General features: G+C 30.2%; 3 protein-coding genes across 4 annotated transcripts; 2 read left to right on the forward strand and 1 right to left on the reverse strand.

The window, feature by feature from the left end:
• The first annotated feature begins 234 nt into the window (after positions 1-234).
• LOC112785714 (ABC transporter G family member 28-like) lies at positions 235-4,780 on the forward strand. The gene is made up of 9 exons (XM_029297543.2): positions 235-264; positions 519-592; positions 717-1,561; positions 1,993-2,289; positions 2,432-2,920; positions 3,005-3,153; positions 3,237-3,526; positions 3,743-3,882; positions 4,188-4,780. Exons 3-9 carry the CDS (start codon positions 732-734, stop codon positions 4,342-4,344), a joined length of 2,352 nt encoding a protein of 783 aa, XP_029153376.2. The 5' UTR covers positions 235-264; positions 519-592; positions 717-731; the 3' UTR covers positions 4,345-4,780.
• LOC112785734 (ATPase GET3B) lies at positions 4,731-7,932 on the reverse strand. 2 transcript variants are annotated; one of them, XM_025829179.3, is made up of 11 exons: positions 7,652-7,932; positions 7,099-7,298; positions 6,944-7,006; positions 6,724-6,837; positions 6,225-6,299; positions 6,042-6,110; positions 5,890-5,955; positions 5,716-5,778; positions 5,540-5,638; positions 5,317-5,448; positions 4,731-5,118 (listed from the first exon to the last, which is right to left on the reverse strand). In XM_025829179.3, the coding sequence occupies exons 1-11, from the start codon at positions 7,788-7,790 to the stop codon at positions 4,981-4,983; spliced, it is 1,158 nt and encodes a 385-aa protein (XP_025684964.1). In that variant the 5' UTR covers positions 7,791-7,932; the 3' UTR covers positions 4,731-4,980. The 2 variants fall into 2 exon arrangements, with proteins under 2 accessions (XP_025684964.1, XP_025684958.1); XM_025829173.3 differs by having other exon boundaries at positions 7,099-7,310; positions 7,652-7,929.
• Positions 7,933-10,049: 2,117 nt separating this feature from the next.
• LOC112785723 (uncharacterized) lies at positions 10,050-17,381 on the forward strand. Its single transcript, XM_025829165.3, has 10 exons — positions 10,050-10,520; positions 10,926-10,976; positions 12,755-12,877; positions 13,688-14,212; positions 14,947-15,386; positions 15,472-15,571; positions 15,661-15,720; positions 15,801-15,890; positions 16,696-16,815; positions 16,892-17,381. Exons 1-10 carry the CDS (start codon positions 10,122-10,124, stop codon positions 17,207-17,209), a joined length of 2,226 nt encoding a protein of 741 aa, XP_025684950.1. The 5' UTR covers positions 10,050-10,121; the 3' UTR covers positions 17,210-17,381.
• Positions 17,382-21,227: the final 3,846 nt, after the last annotated feature.

A 21,227-nucleotide genomic window follows, 5' to 3' on the forward strand; every position in this document is an offset into this window, starting at 1 on the left:
GTGCTCCAGGAGCATTCTGTCCATCTAATATCATAAAAAATGATTGCAATAAGGGGTATATATTCATTATTATCACTCAACTTCTACTTCTTTCTTTCTACACCATTTGTTTGGTTTCTGTTTTAATTTCGGTGTTTTCTGTTTCTATAACCATGTATGTATAGTTTCTCTTTGATATGTGTTCTTACATTGTTGTGAAAATGAGAATTCTTTCATGTACTAATTGCAGGTATTACTGCAGAACAGGTTCTACTGCTCAAGAGAGTATGATTTCCCTGCCTTTTATCTGATCTCCTTTCTTTTGAGTTAAAGTTATCATATTTAGTCATGTTCTTCTATGTTCCATTCTCATTATTTTCTCAAGTAGTATTAGGTGTGTCATAAAATGTTGGGTAAATGCATGCAACATGCCTAATTATTATGTTGAAGATACTATCATTTTCCGAGTGTGTATGAACATTCCACTAACCATTTCTTTTTATATATAACCTTTTTTCTTGATTTTGTATCTTCCCCAGGATGTTTCACTTTGGCAACATGTGAACCTAAATCAGAAAACCAGAATATTACTGCATATGGTGTCCTGGTCTTTGTAAGTAAACTTTACACATATAATCATATGAATTCTTTTGTTGCATGCTTTATGTGACATCAAATGAATTTAGAGTCTATGGAAAGTGTTGTAGAATTTTACCTTGTTCAAATTGTGAATGTAGGCTGGAGTGTGTTTCATGCTTATTATCATATATAACTGCTCTGATCAAGTTCTTGCAACTCGAGAAAGAAGACAAGCGAAATCAAGAGAAAGGGCTGCAGCACACGTGAGAGAAACACAAGCACGAGAAAAATGGAAATCAGCAAAAGACATAGCCAAGAAGCACGCAGTAGGTCTGCAATCGAGTTTGTCACGAACATTTTCACGCCAAAAGACTAACAAGGGATCAGGAACCTTACCACCTTCTGCCCCTGCAAAAGCAAAGAAAAAGGACAAGAGCAACCTCAGCAAGATAATAAGTGACATTGAGGAAGATCCTGATAGCCAAGAAGGTTTTAATATTCAGATAGGGGATAAGAATGTTAAGAAGCAAGCACCAAAGGGTAAGCAATTGCATACTCAGAGTCAAGTGTTCAAGTATGCATATAATCAGATTGAGAAAGAGAAGGCCTTACAGGAACAAATGAAGAACATGACCTTCTCTGGAGTTATCTCAATGGCTAATGAGATTGAGATAAGGAAAAGGCCTACCATTGAGGTTGCATTTAAAGATTTAACACTCACTTTGAAAGGAAAAAACAAACACCTATTAAGAAGTGTGACAGGTAAATTGTTTCCCGGCCGGGTTTCAGCAGTTATGGGACCATCTGGGGCCGGCAAGACAACATTTCTTTCTGCTTTGACTGGGAAAGCGGCTGGATGCACCACAACTGGTCAAGTTCTTGTAAACGGCCAGGAATCGCCAATTCGGTCGTACAAGAAAATCATTGGATTTGTGCCACAAGATGATATTGTTCATGGAAATTTGACAGTGGAGGAAAATCTGTGGTTCAGTGCCAGATGCAGGTATATCATAAATCACTTTTAATCTTTGAGAAATTGTTGGATTATGATCAGTCCACTCATCATTGCATTCCATTACAAAATAGTTTGTGATGAGTTCTACCATTAATTTTTGCATTTAAAGATGTTTCTTCAAAACAGCTTATAGTCAAAAGTTTTCAAAGACAAATTAGAAAAAAAGGAAAGAAAAAGGCATTCCATGAATAGTAAATCCTGCACACTCAATTTGTGGACGTAAACTTGTAAGACCCTGCAAGAATTTATGAGTTAACTCGAGAATTTATGAAGAAACAGCTGTTTAGCTGTTCTTATTCACATGCCATTCAGATTAGAAGGTCTACATTGAATGGTCCTTGTTGAATGCATTTCTTGCTCATGAAGCATCCTCTCTCCCTTTTTTTTTTTCCACCAACTACATTTTAATGTCAATGTAGGCTCGCGGCTGATCTACCAAAAGAGGAGAAAGTCTTGGTGGTTGAAAGAGTCATCGAGGCTCTGGGTTTGCAGGCAATTAGGGACTCTATGGTTGGTACGGTGGAGAAGAGAGGAATCTCCGGAGGACAGAGGAAAAGAGTAAATGTTGGACTCGAAATGGTGATGGAACCTTCACTTCTAATTTTAGATGAACCCACTTCTGGTTTGGACAGCTCATCATCTCAATTACTTCTTAGAGCTCTTAGACGTGAAGCCCTTGAAGGAGTTAACATATGTATGGTCCTTCACCAACCTAGGTAATCTCAAGAACTTTGCCAAATAGTAGTGTTGTTTGAACATAGTTTAACATTATGAGTTCATGAGCTGCATAATCAAATCAATCAGTTCTAACAGTTGTATACTCTCATTTTTTTATGGTTTTCTTTTGGTGATCTGCAGTTACACATTGTTCAGGATGTTTGATGACTTTATATTGCTAGCTAAAGGAGGACTTACAGTGTATCATGGACCAGTGAACAAGGTGGAAGAGTACTTTTCTGGCTTGGGAATTGTTGTCCCTGACCGCGTCAACCCTCCGGATTACTACATTGACATTTTAGAAGGAATCATAAAGATACCAGCAGGGTCAGGAGTGAGCCAGAAACAACTACCTGTTAGATGGATGCTTCATAACGGCTACCCTGTGCCGATGGATATGCTTGAACTCATTGAAGGAATGTCTACTAACAATACTGGTTCACCAAGTGTAGCAGCTTCCACTCCAGATAACAATGCTGGTCCATCTTTTGCTGGAGAACTTTGGCAGGATGTGAAGGCCAGTGTTGAGATGAAGAGGGACAATTTCAGTTATAAATTCTTGACTTCGCACGATTTGTCCAATAGGAAGACACCTGGATCATTCACCCAATACAAGTACTTTCTTGGGAGGTAAGTTACAAAAAGAAGAACAACATTTCAGTGAAATAATATACATCCATTGAACCTGAATTTGATCTGTTATTATTTCTGCAGAGTTGGTAAGCAGCGGCTACGAGAAGCTAGATCACTTGCCGTGGACTTTATGATCTTGCTTCTAGCAGGACTTTGCCTAGGAACACTAGCCAAAATGAGTGATGAATCATTTGGAGCAACTGGTTATACATACACAGTAATAGCAGTATGTGAGTGTCATCAAAAGCAAATCTCCTTACCTGTTATGCAAACCAAAATGCTTCTTTGTCATCTGATAATGTTTTGCTTTCAGCACTCCTTTCGAAGATCGCGGCTTTGAGATCCTTCTCCTTGGATAAGTTGCACTATTGGAGGGAGAGTGCTTCTGGCATGAGCAGCCTTGCATATTTTCTTTCAAAGGACACAGTTGATCATTTCAGTACACTCATCAAACCTCTGATGTATCTCTCCATGTTCTATTTCTTCAACAATCCAAGATCTTCTTTTCAAGCCAACTATGCTGTTCTGCTATGTTTGGTGTACTGTGTTACTGGCATAGCTTATGTGTTAGCAATCTTCCTTGAACCTGGTCCAGCCCAGCTGGTTAGCATTACGGTCTTTTTACTCTTCTGGCTTCGTACGCCTAACTGACATGTACCCTTTCACTATTGGACCAAATGCAGGATCCACGTAGAATAGATTCGCATCCAATAGTGAAAGGGTATATATTGACTTACTATAGGAAACAATATAAGTACACTAAAAGTTTCTCCTAATGTCTTGCTATCATGTTGACAAGAAAATTTGTGTATCATGCAGTGGTCTGCATTGCTTCCAGTAGTTTTGACACTCATCGCAACCTATGAAAATTCTGAGAATAATGGATTCATCCGCTTTGTGGCAGACATATGCTACGCAAGGTGGGCTCTTGAAGCATTTGTTATATCAAATGCCAAAAGGTATACTTGGACTTTATTCAAATATCTTACTCCATTCCTTTTGTCCTTACTTTTTTTTTTTCCTATATTCTTGAATTTTCGTACTCAGATACATTGATTTAATAATGTACTAAAAAGTGACAATGACAGATAAAAAGAAACATTAATAGTTACACAACTACATTTTTAATGCAATTATTAAGAATCTAAGTATTTAATGAATAAGAATGTCTTTTCTTGCTATGTATAGTAAGTACTTAAGACCCTTTTTTCATCTATAGAGAGTTTTTATGTTGATTTCTTAAGTGGATTTCTCTGCTATGCAGATATGCTGGAGTTTGGTTAATAAGTCGATGTGGTGCACTCTATAAGAGTGGCTATGATCTCAACCGTTGGTATCAATGTTTAGGCCTTCTTGTAGCAACTGGAGTAATTAGTCGTGTGCTTGCATTCTTTTGTATGATAACATTCCAGAAGAAGTAGGTTCATCTCTTCAACCCCTCTGAATTCTTGTTGTACAGAGTAAACATGGCAAATTCAAACAACACTGGCTAGCTAGTGCTACAACTCATGACCTGTGCTCAACAACTTTGTAAAGCAATGTGGCATGAGTTGTATCCTCATAGGAACAGATGATGATCAGAGAAAAAAGTATGATACGAGTTGTTAGCTGTGGATAGTGTAGCATTAGAGAGAGATATTACCCTTCTAACTTTCAACTAAAATATTAGTTCCAAGAATATTTCAACAGCAAGTTCTGCATTAGACTAAACATCAAATTTAAGTTTAGCATAATCATTTTGATGCCTCCATCAATTGGTGTGGAGGTGATGAGAGCAGCAGATAAGCCAAGTTGTATGATATGTATGTATGACACTATAAACCAATTTGTAGATTTATGTATTCTTTCAATTCCTTCAATAAATGCTCGCATGAATTGCTAGTTCTGTAAACAATACATCGGCACGTAGTTAAAGGAGCCAAAACAAAGTTATACAAACATTAAGCATTCGAAAGAACCTATTAGATTCTTTAAATAAAGCAAAAATCATTCTAGAGAAGTTGCTAAAGACATTCTAAAAGTCCTCGACTCGTATCTATTTTCGATCATGTAAGTTTTTACCTCCAAAGCTTATCCCCCATGTATTTGAGAGCCGGGACACCCCTTACCTCCATATCAACTAAGGGTGCCTGGCATAATCTCAAACCACCAAGTTCTGAATCATTGTGGATCATTTCAATTGCACGCATTTGATCCTGCAAATTGTTAGAACTGGTGATCAGAAAGGATAGAAGAATGTTGAAAAAGACAGATATTATTAATTCCCAACTCAATTCAAGAGTTACTAGCAAAAATCCTAATTGTCTCCCAAAAGATTAATCTCAGCAAATGACCAAAAAAAAAATTCAAGAATAATAAAGTATGAAAAGAACATAATACACATTCATGAATACCTTTCTTCTCATTGAACAAAACTTGCAGTCTGACGTAGGAGGCAAGACCTGATTAACAATAAGCCTTTTAACAGAAATTTTTTCCTTCTTCAAGGATGCATGTAACCTTGAGGATTCACTGATTGCCATAACCTTGAAGAGTTCATAATCAAATGATCAAAATGTAATTGGTTATTTCAATATCAAAATCAATAAGCCATGCAGAATAGAAACTTAGGATTACCGTAGGAATCGTGACTATTATGAATTCAGTAGTGTCTGAATCTTGGAAGAGATCCCGTATTTTTTCTACTCTTTCCTTAAGTTTTTCAAGCTTGTCCGGCTGCAAGCTCAAATATGGAATACTTAAAATTTCAACAGTGGGGAAAAAGCCTTTACAATAACAATTTAATAACTTACTCCATCATTTTGAGGTTCTTTCCCAAGCAAAGATTTGAAGGCTGAACCCATTTTTTTCTTCAACTGGATAAGGTAATTGCTTTTGTTAGTGAATTCTAACATAGATGAAGATGACTAGTTGAGCTAGTTCTTGGTGTATATTTGTTGAGTTTAATACACACATGAATCATATACCTTCATTAGTTTGCCTACAGATCCATCCATGAAGTCGGGCAGTGACAGTAGCCGAAGTGTATGACCCTATTGAGGAATTTATGAGACATAAATCTTCATTTTATCTGAATAAATCCAAATACATAATAAGTGAACTAATAACTGTTACATACTGTTGGTGCTGTATCAAAAACTATTCGACTGAACATATTATACTCTTGTGACTCAAGAAATTGCATCACCTGGAACAAAGCAACAAAATCAAGAAAAATCATCTGAGCACATGATCCTCAGTGCTTGGCTTTAGAAGGAAGAAGGAGAGAGGAGGGGGGTGGGGGGAGATGAAACTAGCCTACCTTAGAAATTGCAACAATTTCATCTGTTCCAGGTGGAGGAGTGCTCAGGAGCTCTTCCAGCTTCAAATCCCCTAACTTTGGCAATTCCATTAAAGAAGACAAAGGAATGTTATGCCAACATTCGACATTGAGTCACTGATATCCTAATGCAGACAAGAAAGAAACATGGACTAAAATGGATATAAAAGTATTATGGTTTGCTAACTTGCATCACAAGACAAACAATGCGATTCAGATTACCAAACTTAAGAGAATTTCTCAATTTTCAGAATCTTCAAAGATGTTTTAGCAATTTCTGATTTGCTCCTTTCGCGACAGTCAATAGTAGCAAAATATGAGTTTTACTTTGATAGTAATGAAGAATATTCTATGCTAAGTATGTAGTACTTTATTCATGTGATTATCATAGGGGTAAATATACAGCAAACTATGAGCCCCTAAAAATGCTTAGAACTTAACACTAGATTAAGAAACACTCATAATTAAAAGCAGAAACTACCTGGTCAGCAATCATTCCAAGTCCCATGCTTTGCATTAAAGACTTTACACCCATGCCATCACCCAGTTTTTGACTAGCTGCTCGGAACTCTTCCATAGATTTCTCAGGGTTTATCTGCCCCAAACAAAGATTCAATAGAACGCGAGAAACGGTTTCACAAATAGAAACATATGAGCACTATTAGTTTAATATTCAATTCTGTTTCAATCAAAATGAGTACCTCGAGAGCATATAATGGTGACTCCACTCCTTCAACCGGAACAAGCCTACCACCTGTCAAATCCTAACGAGATTGTAGCATTACACTTCTAAAGTTTTATCCATATTGAAGAACTACTAAACAATCAAGAGATTTTTCTTGGTCTCCTTAGGTACCTGAGCAAAAGAATCGCTTAAGGAGTGAGCAGGGTCAGTTGAAACCACCATAGTGGGGTGCCCATGATTTGCAAATCTCACTGCAAGGGAGGCAGCACAGCTTGTTTTTCCCACACCCCCTTTCCCACCAAGCATGTAATACTTCCTCTCCTTCCCCGTCACCATCTCGTCAAATCCACAAACACCTTCTGTGCAAGATCCTAGCAACCTCACTACATTATTAAAATATAGTGCACAATCTTAGCCACTGATCAAAATAACAATAAGTGTAATAATAACCGAGCATATTATCCCACATTTATCATCCATCATGCAAGTGCAATATGTTGTAAAATTCTAATATGAATTTGATTTTTGTTTAACTATCTAAGACTGTGTAACACCTCTGCAAAGTGAAGCATGCTCTAGCTCTAGCAAATGCTATTAATTTTTACCAAAGTTACGATCTTTTCCGAAACCCCACAAAGAAACAGAGCATAACAGGCGCGTAAACACTGAAAGATCATAGACTTCATATGATCCGTTGTGAAAGGTGATAGAGAATGAAAAATACCTTGAGACAAAGGAGTGATTTTGAACGTTGGTTCATGCAATGAAGAGAAGAAGCTAGTGTCAATGGTTCTTCTGGTAACACTGCGAATGAATGAAGAGTGCTTTTGTGTCTTCAGAATGTGCCCAAGCAGCGCCGCCATTGTTAGAGATTTTGCACTTTGCAGAAGCAGCTGAGCTATAACAAAAGCAGTGTCTTAATTTTTCAAAATATGTTTTATTTTTTTCTTTTATCTGAAAAAGGGGAAAAAATATTTAGCTTTGTCAAAAATATGTGCAAGCTTGGAACTTAGAAATTCAGGAACATAATTTAATCCAATTCTGTTCTGTGCTTCGTTGAAGTTTAATAAGAACCCAAACACACAATTTATATTTTTTCTTTTTAGAGGATTTATCAAGAGGTTACTAAGAAATTTCGAATCGAAAATTTGGATTTGGATCCTATAAAGTTTGAATTTCACTCTAAAGAATAAAGTGTGATTTATCATTATTTATTTTATATAGGTAGGACCAAGAATAAATATGAAAGAGAAATTATTCAAGAATAGAAGATCACATTTTACTCTTTAAAGTAAAATTCAAACTTTAGAAGATTCAAATTCCAAAAATTTGTCCCACAAAAAATCTTATTACATTAAAATTTTTAAATTTTATAAAATTAAAATAGATAAATTTCTATTTTAATCATATTGTTATTTTTATTTAGACAAATAAATTTTTAAAAGTATAAGATAAAAATTTATTTATTTTATTTTTGTAAAATCCAAAAATTTCAATCTAATAAAATTTTTTATTTTATTTTTTGATAATTTTTTTATATATTTCTAGTTTTTTTTTCTTTTCTTTTTTTTTTTTTGGTATGTCCTAACCAAAATATATAAAGGTCCAATTGGCTTTTCATAAAAATTTCCCAATTTCCCTTTTTTGTTTTTCTCTCAGTAATGTCCCAATAGCTAGAGTTGTGTAATAAGGCTTTAAATGGATTGGGTATTTAAACGATATTTAAATATGAACCTTTTCTTGGGCCTCCAAAAATTCAATTATCACACCCAAATAAACTATTTGTGGCTTTAAGGTTTTTGAAGCCCATGCAACATATTCAACTACTTTTTTTAAATAATACTATTGGCTTATCACATACTCTTAAGTGTCAACATCCCCATGACAATACAGTTGTTAATTATTGTATATTTAAATTATGTTTAATTAAAAAAGACTAATGTTAAAATAATGTGTATACATAGCGAGATTTGAAAATATTTATAGATTCCACTTTCTAGTTGTTCCAATACAGCAATACTCATTTCTGGTGGTTGTTATTTGTTAGATATAATCATAATAGAATGAGTTTGATTTAATTTACAATCAGTTTTTTGTGCAAAAGATAGATTGGCTATGATTCACTTAGGATTTAGGAAGCTTTGCTTGCAACATGATGAAATGAAATTTTGTAGAGTTTAGCTTGGTCCATATAAATTCATGGTAGCAATAAATATTATTAAGAGAATGGCGGCCACCTAGATTTAAAGGAATCTCTTTTTTTTTTCTCTTCCATATCACAAGATCTTAATAAATATAGTTGAATTCTTTTAATTAATAGCAGTTTTTTTTAATTATTTTGTTTAATTTAAATTTTAGATTTAAAATCATAAATTTTTAACTTTAAATTTTAAATTATAAATCTAAACACTAAAGTTAACTAATTTTAATTAATTAAAATAAATTTCTTATTCTTTATCTAATACTAAATATTCTTATAGTGTACGTAAGTGGATGGAATTTATTAAAGAGTGATCTCGTTTATATATTCACCAACCAAGGTATAACAATCCTTTCCTTTTTTGTCTCTCAAATGTAATTATTTTCTATTCACATACATTTAAGATTTGGTACGGTAGAGTTGCAAAGTAATAATCCATATGGAAACTTTGTCATCTTTGACCCATCATATAATTTCTTGTTTATTTAATTTGTTTCCCAAGTACAAAGCCACCTTTTACTACATCAACCAACCAAATAAAAACAACAACAATAATAATAATAGGTAAAAACTCAAATGCAATCGACTTTATCTGAAGTTGATAACTAACAATTGTTAGATAAAAATTTAGTCAAATCAGTCAAATCATCTAACGACTCTCAACTATCAATTTTACGTGAAGTCGAACTGAGTTTCCAACATAATAATAAGTTTCCATGTTTGAAATTTTATTTTATCTAGGTTATATATCTATATATCTCTTTAATTAATAACAACAAAAATGACCAAAGCGTAACAAAATCATATAAAATTTTGGATTATATTATACCTCGGAATATGTACCCAAAAAGAGTTAGAAGACTCTTATGATTCATGTTCATCAACCGCTATATAGAGAAACCAAGATTGCAAGCTACGCCAAAATTGTGACGGCAAACCAAAAACCGCCACAATAGCTTCCATTTTATAATTTGATTTCATTATTTTGTATGATATGATGTCCCACCTTCACCAGCATCCACAACACCCTCTTCTTCTTCATCAACACCCTGAAAGCTCCCTCTCATCTTTTCATGCAATAAACAAAGCCAACAACAAGAAGAAGAAGAATAGTATTAGAAGAAGTGATGGGTCTTTCTTGGGTCACAAGTTTGTGTCATCATCAATAACCTCCTTTTCTAACCATAATAATAATAATAAAAATAATAGTAATGAAGGTGATGAAGGAAGCCCTCCAACAACAACACAACAGTGTTGTTTTAATGTCTATTCTTCAAGGCGTTGGGGTGCTAATACTAACATTGTTGGGTGTAGTGAGGTTTCTTCTTCCATGGCCAGCCAACTAGAACCACCCTCTTCTTCTTTGCTTCGCTCTCCCTCCAATGATATTATTGTAAGTCTCTTTAATATAATATTATTAGCACAATTCAATCTTTAATCTTTAACCTTTTATCATGATTTTAATCAACATTATTGAAGAAATATATATATATGTATAGGGATGGTTTAGTAAAATTCTTTTATCCTAAGTCCTAACTTTCAATAATCAAGTTGCTATTAGGTAACAAAAATAATTAATTTTAAAATTTACATGTAAAAAGAAAATTTATTTATTTATATTATGTTGCAATTCCTAATAATTTGATACTGGTGGATAAAACTTATTGTGATTATTAATTACTTGCTTCATTTTTATGATCATCAGATAAAGTAATAATAATGTATAAATTTATCCCTTTTTTCCCTAATTAATTAAGCTAAAGATTATTATTTCCCTTCTTTTATTCTTTGTTTTCAGAGGAAGAAGAAAATTTCTGGGCAGCAAAAGAAAGAGGAACTTGAAAGAGAGGTAAGTGGATTAATATTTTGATTCCATAGTAGGAATAATATTGATGCATAGGGTAGTGTTAATTTAGAAGAATTAATGAACAAATTAGGTTAATTAATTTGTGGTAAACATTAATGTAAAATGCAATTATCATTGATCTAATTAATTAATGAAAAAGTATAGGTAGACAATAAAAATATGAAACAATATGAACAATAGATATATCTGATGTTCAATTTATTAGGTGTGCGGATGGTTATTTTAATATTAAGATTTAGATGAGTAATTTAGAGTGTAATATGTCTTACTTGAATTGGGCTAATTTTAAAACCCGTTGTTCATATTGTTCAAGAAAATCATTAGTTACTTAGCATAACCCTTAATTAATTAACTAGTTTTTCATCATGGGCTATGATTAATCAGTTAAAAAAAAATTAGAATATACTAGTTTAATTCTTTCCTTGAAAGAAAAGCATAGCAATGTGTTGTAGCCTTTTAATTTGTAGGGAACACCTATTGCCATTAATTGACTTAGTAGCACCATAAAACGTCAACCATAACCAAATATTTATTATGAAAGTACATATTATTCAAAAGATCAGATCATGGTGATAATGAACTTAGATCACTATATATATAGTTTATAGTTTGTTCTCTTTTGATAAAAAGCTATGACTCATTTATCAGTTTCCTCTTCATAGAAATAAAATAGTACAAACCTTGGAGCTATAAGTTTGCTATTTTAAACCATGGAGAACTAGCAGTGAATGAGATCCATACTCCTCAAATGAAGGAACACCTTTGAATTGGAAATTTTATACATATAGTATTAATTAACTATTCTAGTAATATTCAAAGTTCATCAACCTCAACCTTGTTTGTATTTTTATTTTCTGTTTTAGAATTTTATAAAAAAATAATAATAAGATATTATTATTTTTGCAAAATTTTAAAACAAAAAATACTAAAAATAAAAACACAAATTAAACGCATCTTTATATAATGGGAGTTATTCAGATAAAGATGATGAACACGTCTTTTTATAAAGACATTTTTTAATAATTAAAATTTAACACATATAATCGATTAAATTGTGTTATTTTTGTCAAAATTAGGCTAGACAAATTAATTTGAACAAAAAACGGTGAATCAAATCTTAAACTGATCTAAATTAATATTATTTTTTTTATAGAAAATGACTACAATACCCTATTATAGAAAATGACTAAAATACTTATATTATATATATTAATTTTGAGAATCCTAAATTTTAGTCTTTTATTTTTCTATCACAGGGTTAGGATTTAGAATTTTTAAAATTAATATATATATATAATAAGAGTATTTTAATCATTCTCTATAATAAGAGTATTGTAGTCATTTTTTTATAAAAAATAATATTAATTTAGACCAGTTCAAGATTTGATTCACCATTTTTTCGGTTAAATTAATTTGTCTAGCCTAATTTTGACAAAAATAATATGATTTAATCGATTATATATATTAAATTTTAATTATTAAAAAACATCTTTATAAAAAGACGTTTTAAGCGTCTTTATCGGAGCAACTCCCTTATATAATTATATTAATGATTGCAAATTTGGAAAATTCATATGGTACCATGGCAAGGATTAATTTTAATTTGAGCATTGTTAAGAAAGTTAGGCCAAATATGGGACTTATTAAACAAATCTAATCAAGACTAATAACATTTATTAAAAAATAAATTCTATTTTAGCATTTCACCTAAATTAGAAAAATAATTATATAGATGATTTAATTTTGAATGTAATAAACAGGTCTCTATGCTTCAAAAGTTATTGGACCAAGAAGAGAAGGTTCATGAGATTTTAGAGATGGTGCATAATAGACCAAATAATGTTTCAACCTTATCATCAATTCCCAATTTTCTTCCTCCCAAGGTAAAGCCATTATTCTATTTTTCTTTTTCTCTGGCTAAGCTAGATTAATTTCTCATAGTAGTTGGTCATTTTTTAATCAAAATCTCACAATCATATACATATATATGAAAAAGAAGAGTGATAAATTAAAAGAAACAGAAGAGTAGGTTTTAGTGCCACCCAAACAGTTGAGGTTTATGCCTTCTATGCTGTCATAGACTAATGGGTTTTTTTTTTTCTTTTTATGAGAATAAATAACAATAAAAATATTCTTCTAGCTAGATAGATTAGATCTTGAAGAGTCTTATGGAATACGCACGGAAGGTATACTATTCTACAATAGTTAACATATTGTGACATTTAAAAAAAAAGTTTAATTATTTTATTAATTTATATAATTTCATTAAATTTATAATTAATTTTTTAATTAAATCTTTATGCTATTTTTAATTTTTTAATTAAGTTTTTTTTAGTATGAAAAATATTAGAATTAACAGAATATTTTTTTGCAGATTAAAGACACTTTCAATCAAGAATCTAATTAGATTTTTTATCATATATTTTTTAGAAGAAATATTCTGTTAATTTTAATATTTTTGACACAAAAAAATCTAATTACAAAATTAAAAGCAGTGTAGAAATCTAATTAAAAAGAAATAAGTATAAAGATTTAATTATAAATTCGGTGAAAAGACTAACAGAACAATTAAATCTTAAAAAAATTAAATGCATGCTACATACTTAATGAGCAAAAGTATGTATTTATATGGCAACAAATTAAATAATTAAACTAGATAATAATATTTGAATCATGAAATATTGTTTGTGCAGATGAAAGAACTGTTAGCAGAGTTAGTAATGGTTGAGGGAGAGATATCAAGACTTGAAATCCAAATAAACCATCTTCAAACAAGTTTGAAACATGAACAAGAGATCACAAAGGAAACAAAATCAAAATCATGGAATTTGAGCAATAACAATAATTCTGGTTCTTATAATGTGAACAATCATCATCATCATTTCCCTACTTCTGCACCAATTCCAATTCCAATTCCAAGTCCTATTCATCATAGAAGCAGTGTTCATGAAAGAATGGCATATGAGACCAAAGCACTTCATTTCATAAGCAAAGCTATAAAGGGTGATTACTATGCTCTTAATAGTAATAATAATGAGCTTAGTAGTAGTCTTAATGAGAAAACAGGGTTCATGATGATGATGAAGAATTCAGTTGAACAGAAAGAAAACAATAATAATAACAAGTTTCATCAAGAAAGAGTTGTTGGTAGGAAAATTAATAATGGGATGGTGAAAGCTCCTTCACCTATGAGAGACCCTCGCCATCCATCACCTAAGGTATGTAACATATTCACTCTATTCTTTTAGCTTTCATTTTCTTACTACTATACATTCATTTTCCCCACATGAAGGGTGAGCACGGATAGCGGGCACCAATTACTTATCTGAATTTGAATCGAACTAATTAAATTGGTTCTGAAACTAATAGGTAATTGGTCCAATCCAAACTAAACCAATGACCTTTGTTAGTAATTAATTTGGGTATTGGTTCCGGAGTGCGAAACCCGAACCAACCTGCGAACCCAATCATATATAATTAAATAACAAAAATTAAAATATATATGGCTTTTCTATTAGACAATAATTATTTACTATTAATATGTTTTGATCTTAATGAGTTTAGTTTTTAATGTATTTGGTGTTTAACATGTTTGGATTATTTCTATTGATGTTACATGTTTATTGTACTTGTTGAATTTTTAAGATAAAAAATTAGTTTTTTTTATAAATTTTAAAGTCATCGAATACCCAATTACCTGAACCGAACCAATCCGTTCTTAATCGGTTTGGTTTGGTTCAAGTACATATACAAAAAATTATAAATCCGAACCAAAATGAACCAATTACATTTTGATCAATTCGATTCTAATTTTACCATAAACCCGAACCAAACCGACCCGTGCTCACCTCTATCCACATGCATGTAGCCATGTACCTTATATTATTGTTGGCAACAATTATGTGAACATTATTACTAATTTGCAATCACTATCTAATTTGATAATTGTAAGCTTAGGGAACGTAATCCAGAGATGTACCTAGATCTTCCAACAAGATCACTACTTGATCCACTTCTTTCAGAAGAAAATGATCTAAAATGGCAACCCAACAAGCTATCAGAGAGCATAATGAAGTGTTTGAATTTCATATATGTGAGGCTTCTAAGAACATCAAGAGCAATGGAATTGGAGAAATCAGGTCCAATTTTAAGGTCTATGCACTCTTCACTAAGCTCAAGAAGCTTTAGAGTGGACACTACATCAAACACAAAATCAAACTTAATGCTTCAAAGGGAAGCAAGGCAACAAGACCCTTATGCTATCTTTGATACTGAAGAGTCTATTCCAAGGGACATTGGTCCTTACAAGAACTTGGTTATATTCACTTCTTCTTCTATGGATCCTAAGTTCATCTCAAATCCTTCCTCTATTCCATTACTAAGGAAATTAAGGTCTGCTTAATTAACATACATGACTTTGATTAATTAGTACATTTTTTTATCAATTCATAATAGCATTGTTTTTTTCCATATGCAGGATCTTGATGAGTAATCTTCAAACAGTTGATTTGAAATGTCTTACTTGTCAACAGAAGTTAGCATTCTGGATTAATGTGTACAATGCTTGTATCATGCATGTATGGTACAATTTTTTTTTTTTAAATTTTATGTTCAATTTCTCTATATGATATTATTGATTCTTTAATTAATTAATTTTTTCTTTTAGGGATTTATACAATATGGAGTTCCATCCACACCAGAAAAGCTACTTGCATTGATGAACAAGGTAGAGTAGAAAGATCTTACACATAATAAGAGTTTAGACATTAAATGTTTAATTGAATGAATCTTTGTGTGTATATATAGGCAACTCTCAATATAGGAGGCAACATAATAAATGCTCAAGAAATAGAGCATTTCATTTTGAGGAAAAGAGCTACTTCTAATATCAAAGAGGTATGTAATTAGGCTCAACCAATCTCTTCGATTTGAAATAAAAGAGGAAATTATCATCTTTATCCATCAACATTTAGAATGCATAACAAATGAATCAATGAATCTAGTTTTATACTGTTAAAAAATAATTTTTATGTGATAAAAGTATCCAAACGTTAATTACATAAAAATTCGCCACTAAAATTAGTTATTAATAAATATATATATAATTTAATTTATTTTTAATGTGTATTTATATTTTAATATATATTTTATATTACTGGATGATTTTAATGTACACATAACATGATCATAGATAAATTTGTTAATATTTCAAACTTCCATGAGTAGAAATGATAGTTTCTCATCTTTTATGAGTAAATTTGTCAACATTAAGAACTTTTATAAATAGAAATGATAGTCTACTCGTTTAAAATAACTTTTAATTTAAATAAAGTGAAAAATAATAAAAAAATTAGGGTTTGTTTGGGAAGCTTTAAAAGTAACTATTTTAAATTTTTGACTTATGAAAGTAGTAGTATTAATGTCGGGTGCAATTTTCAAAATTAAATTGCAACTTTCTAAGAAGCTATTTAGTAGTTTACAAGAGAAGTTAAAAAAAAAAGACTTCTTTTATAATACTACTACTTTTTATCACATTTCTATAAAATAAATACTTTTAGAACTAAAAATCCAAACACAAAATAATTTATTTATAAACTACTTTTAATATAATCATTTATTGTTTAAGCTATTTTTTTAAAAGTAACTTAATTAAGTTGTTTACCCAAACTGGACCTTAATCCATGTTCCATGGATGGTTTAGGTGCAGAGGAAGGGTGAGCGGGAAGATAAAGAGTCAAAAATTGGTGAACTATATGAAGTTGAATCCATAGATCCTAATGTCACATTTGCTCTCTGTTGTGGAACTCGTTCTTCTCCAGCTGTAAGTGTTTCTAACTAATCAATAATAATGATGATAATACTTTGCAATTAAAGCATATGATTGATTATTTATGTAGGTGAGGATATACACATCTGAAGGAGTTACATCTGAATTGGAGAAATCAAAACTAGATTATCTTCAAGCTTCAATTTTGGCAACAAGCACAAAAAGGATTGGATTCCCAGAACTACTTCTCAGAAACATGCATGATTTTGCATCAGACATAGATTCATTGGTGGATTGGGTGTGTAACCAGTTACCTACTTCTGGTACTTTAAGGAAATCAATGGTGGATTGCTTCAGAACCAATAATAATAATAATAATGTTAAGGCTTCTACAATTGTTGACAAGATTCCCTATGACTATGAATTCCAATATCTGTTGACAATATAAAAATACATACATTTCTCTTCCTTATTAGCTTGCTCTTTAGTCAATTATAGAACACAAAACATGATTTGAAGGTGATGGAATATGTATATAAAATTGTTATAATTAATAGACTGCACTTTTTTGGTATCTAAATGTCAATAATAATAATTATAGAAGTATAGTTCACCAATTATTTGCTACTATTCTAGTATTCTCTTCTTAGTCTTCTATTTGTGTTGTAATTTTTTGTCTTGCTAATTATAGCCAAAATAAAAAAAAATACAAATAGTTATATCATTTGCTACTTTTAATAAATGATTGCTAAAGATATCAAGTTTAAAGTTTGACATGGGTAGAGAATAGTTTAAATGAGAAGTATATAATATAGAAGAGCTATATTTTTCTATAGGGAGCCATTCAGATAAAGACGTCTAAAATGTCTTTTTTAAAGGATATTTTTTAGTAATTAAAATTTAACATATATAATCGATTAAATCATATTATTTTTGTCAAAATTAGGCTAGATAAATTGATTTAACCGAAAAAATGGTGAATCAAATCTTGAACTAGTCTAAATTAATATTATCTTTTTATAAAAATAACTACAATACCCTTATTATGGAGAATAATTAAAACACTCTTATTATATATATATTTTAAAAATTCTAAATCCAAAAATAAAATACTAAAATTTAGGATTCTTAAAATTAATATATATATATATATAATAGAAGTATTTTAGTCATTTTCTATAATAGGGTATTATAATCATTTTCTATAAAAAAATAATATTAATTTAGATCAGTTCAAGATTTGATTCACCATTTTTTGGTCAAATCAATTTGCCTAGCATAATTTTAACAAAAATAACACAATTTAATTGATTATATATGTTAAATTTTAATTATTAAAAAACACCTTTATAAAGAAAAGTTTTCAGCGTCTTTATCTGAGTTGCTCCCTTACCTATATTATTATTACATTAAGAAAAAGAAATTTTAAAAGTAAAAAAGATATAAGTTTAATTACTATAATACTCTTTTGATTTTTATTTTTATTGTGTATGAATTACACTATCTTTAATTAGGGCAAGAATAGATTATAAGACAAGAAAGATATGATTACATGACATACATGTCCCCTTATGAAAACTTAAAAAAGAAGGCTAAGTAGGGAACCCCCCTCTCTCTCTTTGATCACATCACATGGTGAGATATAATTTATAATAATAATAATAATTGGCTACACACAGAATATTGTTACACTTTGCTGTCTTTCTACTTTGGAACAAAATTATAATAAGGAAATTGCAACAACCTTATTCCTTGCAACTTCAACATTTCCATTCCTCTCATTTAAATATAGTGTTTATATTTATGTATGTTAGATACTTAGATCTGTGTCCTGAAATAATTTTAGAATAATATTCTAGAAAACTATTACTATATTAATGATGTAATATTTTGTAAAATTTTAATTTAATTTAATTTTTTAAATTTTATTGCCAATATAGGGTCAATTATATTTGGGCCAGAGCTAGTTGTTTGGGCATTACCTAAAACTTCAAATGGGTCCACTATAATGCAACGTAGGCCCAAATAGGATTAACTTCAATGTTTATTTGGGCTTAAACATTACAAAACATCCGAATTCAATTGAAGCTCCACCAATATAATAGCTTGGGCCAAAGCATTTTTATCAACCATATTATGTATATATAAAAAATAATTATTAAATTAATTATTTATATAAAATAATATATATATTAATACACAAATAAATATATAATGTACATAATATTTTTGGCATTTGTATATTTTCTGACACACACAAACATTCTATATATATGATGTTCAACTTAGTCATACATTTTATCAATAATGTTGTTTAAATAACATAATTGTTCTAAAAAATGATAGAAAATAATTACATAAAATTAAGGAAAAAAATGTATAATGATTATTCTACTATCTTATGTTTGTAAAAAAGGTTTCATGATTGTGATTCTCAACTATCCCTTGTGGCTAAGATATATAGTAGCTAGGTTGAAACCAATGAAAGCATGTTATAATAATAATTATGTGAATTGAATTGAAGTGTGACTGTACCTAGCATGAATAAGTTGAATTGTTGAAAAACAGAACATGTTCCATCTAATGTACATAGGGACCCCACATATAAATTCTTTATATGCTTTCATGTCATTAAGCAAATGAATGGTCAAAATGTGACTGATAAATCATGTCCAATTGTACCCTTTCTTTGTGAAATTTCGTCCCTATATATATACATATTCTCACTTCACTTTGGAGCATATATATGTACACCGTATTTCCCTATTGCTGTACATGGAATCACATCCATTCAGTGATAAGGAATTTTTGTTTTTCTAAATTCTTTTTTTTTATTTTTTTATTTTTGTCACTCTTTTTACTAAAATAGATGCTTAGAAACTTGTGATTAATCATGCCACTCCACTCACATAGTTGAGAAAAAATATATATATAATTTCCTGCAACATTTTCAAAGATTAACTTAAGCTTACATAATTATCCACAACAGTATCCTATTAGGAAGCAAAATATTTCATGTGTATGTTCACTCTTTCTAGAATTTACAAAAAAGAAAAAACAGTTATTGAAAGTATAATAACTCATCATAAGTACATATGTTAGTATATTACACATGCAAAACGAGACGAAGAAAATTTTATTTTTTTTATATTAAAAAAACTCTCATACTTGTTCAAATAAAACATGAGGGCAAAGACATAATCATAATAAAACCATATCCAATTAATGATTATATTAATATTTAATTTACTTTCCTTTTTAACTTATGTTGTTGTAGCAGATAATAAAGCTTAGGTACTACTAGGGCACAAGTGCTTGATACTAGACAATAGACATGAGCCATTTGTACTTGTTATTATGTATAGAATACTTAATACATTTCTATTATTTTATACAATGTAAACTCTTTTTTTTTTAGGTTGAAATATAGATATCAATATTTAGTCATTAATTATTTATTATGAAAACAATAAATAAAAAAAATATTTAGTATTTAATAATATTAGGCCTATACTAATTAAAAATAACTACTAAAATTAATTATCAGTATAAAATATATATTAAAAATAAATTAAATTATATACATATTTTTATATAAATATAGAATAACTAATTTTAATATGTAAATAATATTTTTATTTAGTATTATATTATTTTAATCCATCTTTCTATAAAAAATATTTTTTTATGTATTTAAAAAATAAAAAGTGATTATTATTAGTATTTGTAATTATGATAATTGGTGGTAATGATGTAAATATTGATGAGTGTGGTTACTCTTAGATGAAGGGACAGGGTTTCATGTCAAGGGCAGTAGAGTCCAGAGAGTGGCAGTGGCGTGAATATAGAGAAAGCAGGGTGGCAAAATAGTGAAGACAATAGGTAGAGTAGTGAGATTGGAAAAGAAATAAAAAAATAAATAAACAAAAGGTGACATTGACAAGCACTGAAGAGTGATGCAGAGACCCACAGAGAGGGAGGGAAGGCAGATGCTGGAACTGGAATGGTTTTATGAGAGTTTCTATTAATAATAATAATTATTTTTTTATTTATTTTTTGGTGTGATATGCTAGCTATAGCTGCCCCAGCCATACAGCTAGCTAGGGTTTCTGTAATGACGTGATTGGCTTACCTCACTACAATTAAGATTTCCTTGTTTTAACTTTAAACATCCTTTTCTTTTTCTAGCTTCATTGATTTGAAACACTTAATTGCAAAAATATAATACTTAAGGATTATTAATTGAAAAAATAAGACATTTATTTAAGTTTATAATATATGCAATATAAACATTTGAAGTATTTTGTGGTTATTATAATAAAAATTTAATTTTTTTATATTATGTTATTAATAGTGATAAAGAGTTTGATGCAAAAACTAATTTAAATATTGTTTGAGTGATTATTTTATTCGTTTACTTAAACAAGTGTTAGAATTTGAATTTCGTTTTATTTAGGTTTAATTAT

This window comes from Arachis hypogaea, chromosome 3, assembly GCF_003086295.3.
Source record: "Arachis hypogaea cultivar Tifrunner chromosome 3, arahy.Tifrunner.gnm2.J5K5, whole genome shotgun sequence".
Classification (NCBI taxonomy): domain Eukaryota; kingdom Viridiplantae; phylum Streptophyta; class Magnoliopsida; order Fabales; family Fabaceae; genus Arachis; species Arachis hypogaea.

Coding starts and splice junctions, on each gene's coding strand:
- LOC112785714 (XM_029297543.2), top strand. CDS start 732: ATGCTTATTATCATATATAACTGCTCTGATCAAGTTCTTGCAACTCGA. Junction 1,562..1,992: donor TGGTTCAGTGCCAGATGCAG/GTATATCATAAA, acceptor ATGTCAATGTAG/GCTCGCGGCTGATCTACCAA. Junction 3,527..3,742: donor AACCTGGTCCAGCCCAGCTG/GTTAGCATTACG, acceptor TGTATCATGCAG/TGGTCTGCATTGCTTCCAGT.
- LOC112785723 (XM_025829165.3), top strand. CDS start 10,122: ATGATGTCCCACCTTCACCAGCATCCACAACACCCTCTTCTTCTTCAT. Junction 15,721..15,800: donor TACTTGCATTGATGAACAAG/GTAGAGTAGAAA, acceptor GTGTATATATAG/GCAACTCTCAATATAGGAGG. Junction 15,891..16,695: donor CTACTTCTAATATCAAAGAG/GTATGTAATTAG, acceptor TGGATGGTTTAG/GTGCAGAGGAAGGGTGAGCG.
- LOC112785734 (XM_025829173.3), bottom strand. CDS start 7,790: ATGGCGGCGCTGCTTGGGCACATTCTGAAGACACAAAAGCACTCTTCA. Junction 6,300..6,723: donor TTGGAATGATTGCTGACCAG/GTAGTTTCTGCT, acceptor GAATTGCCAAAG/TTAGGGGATTTGAAGCTGGA. Junction 5,449..5,539: donor TAATAGTCACGATTCCTACG/GTAATCCTAAGT, acceptor GAACTCTTCAAG/GTTATGGCAATCAGTGAATC.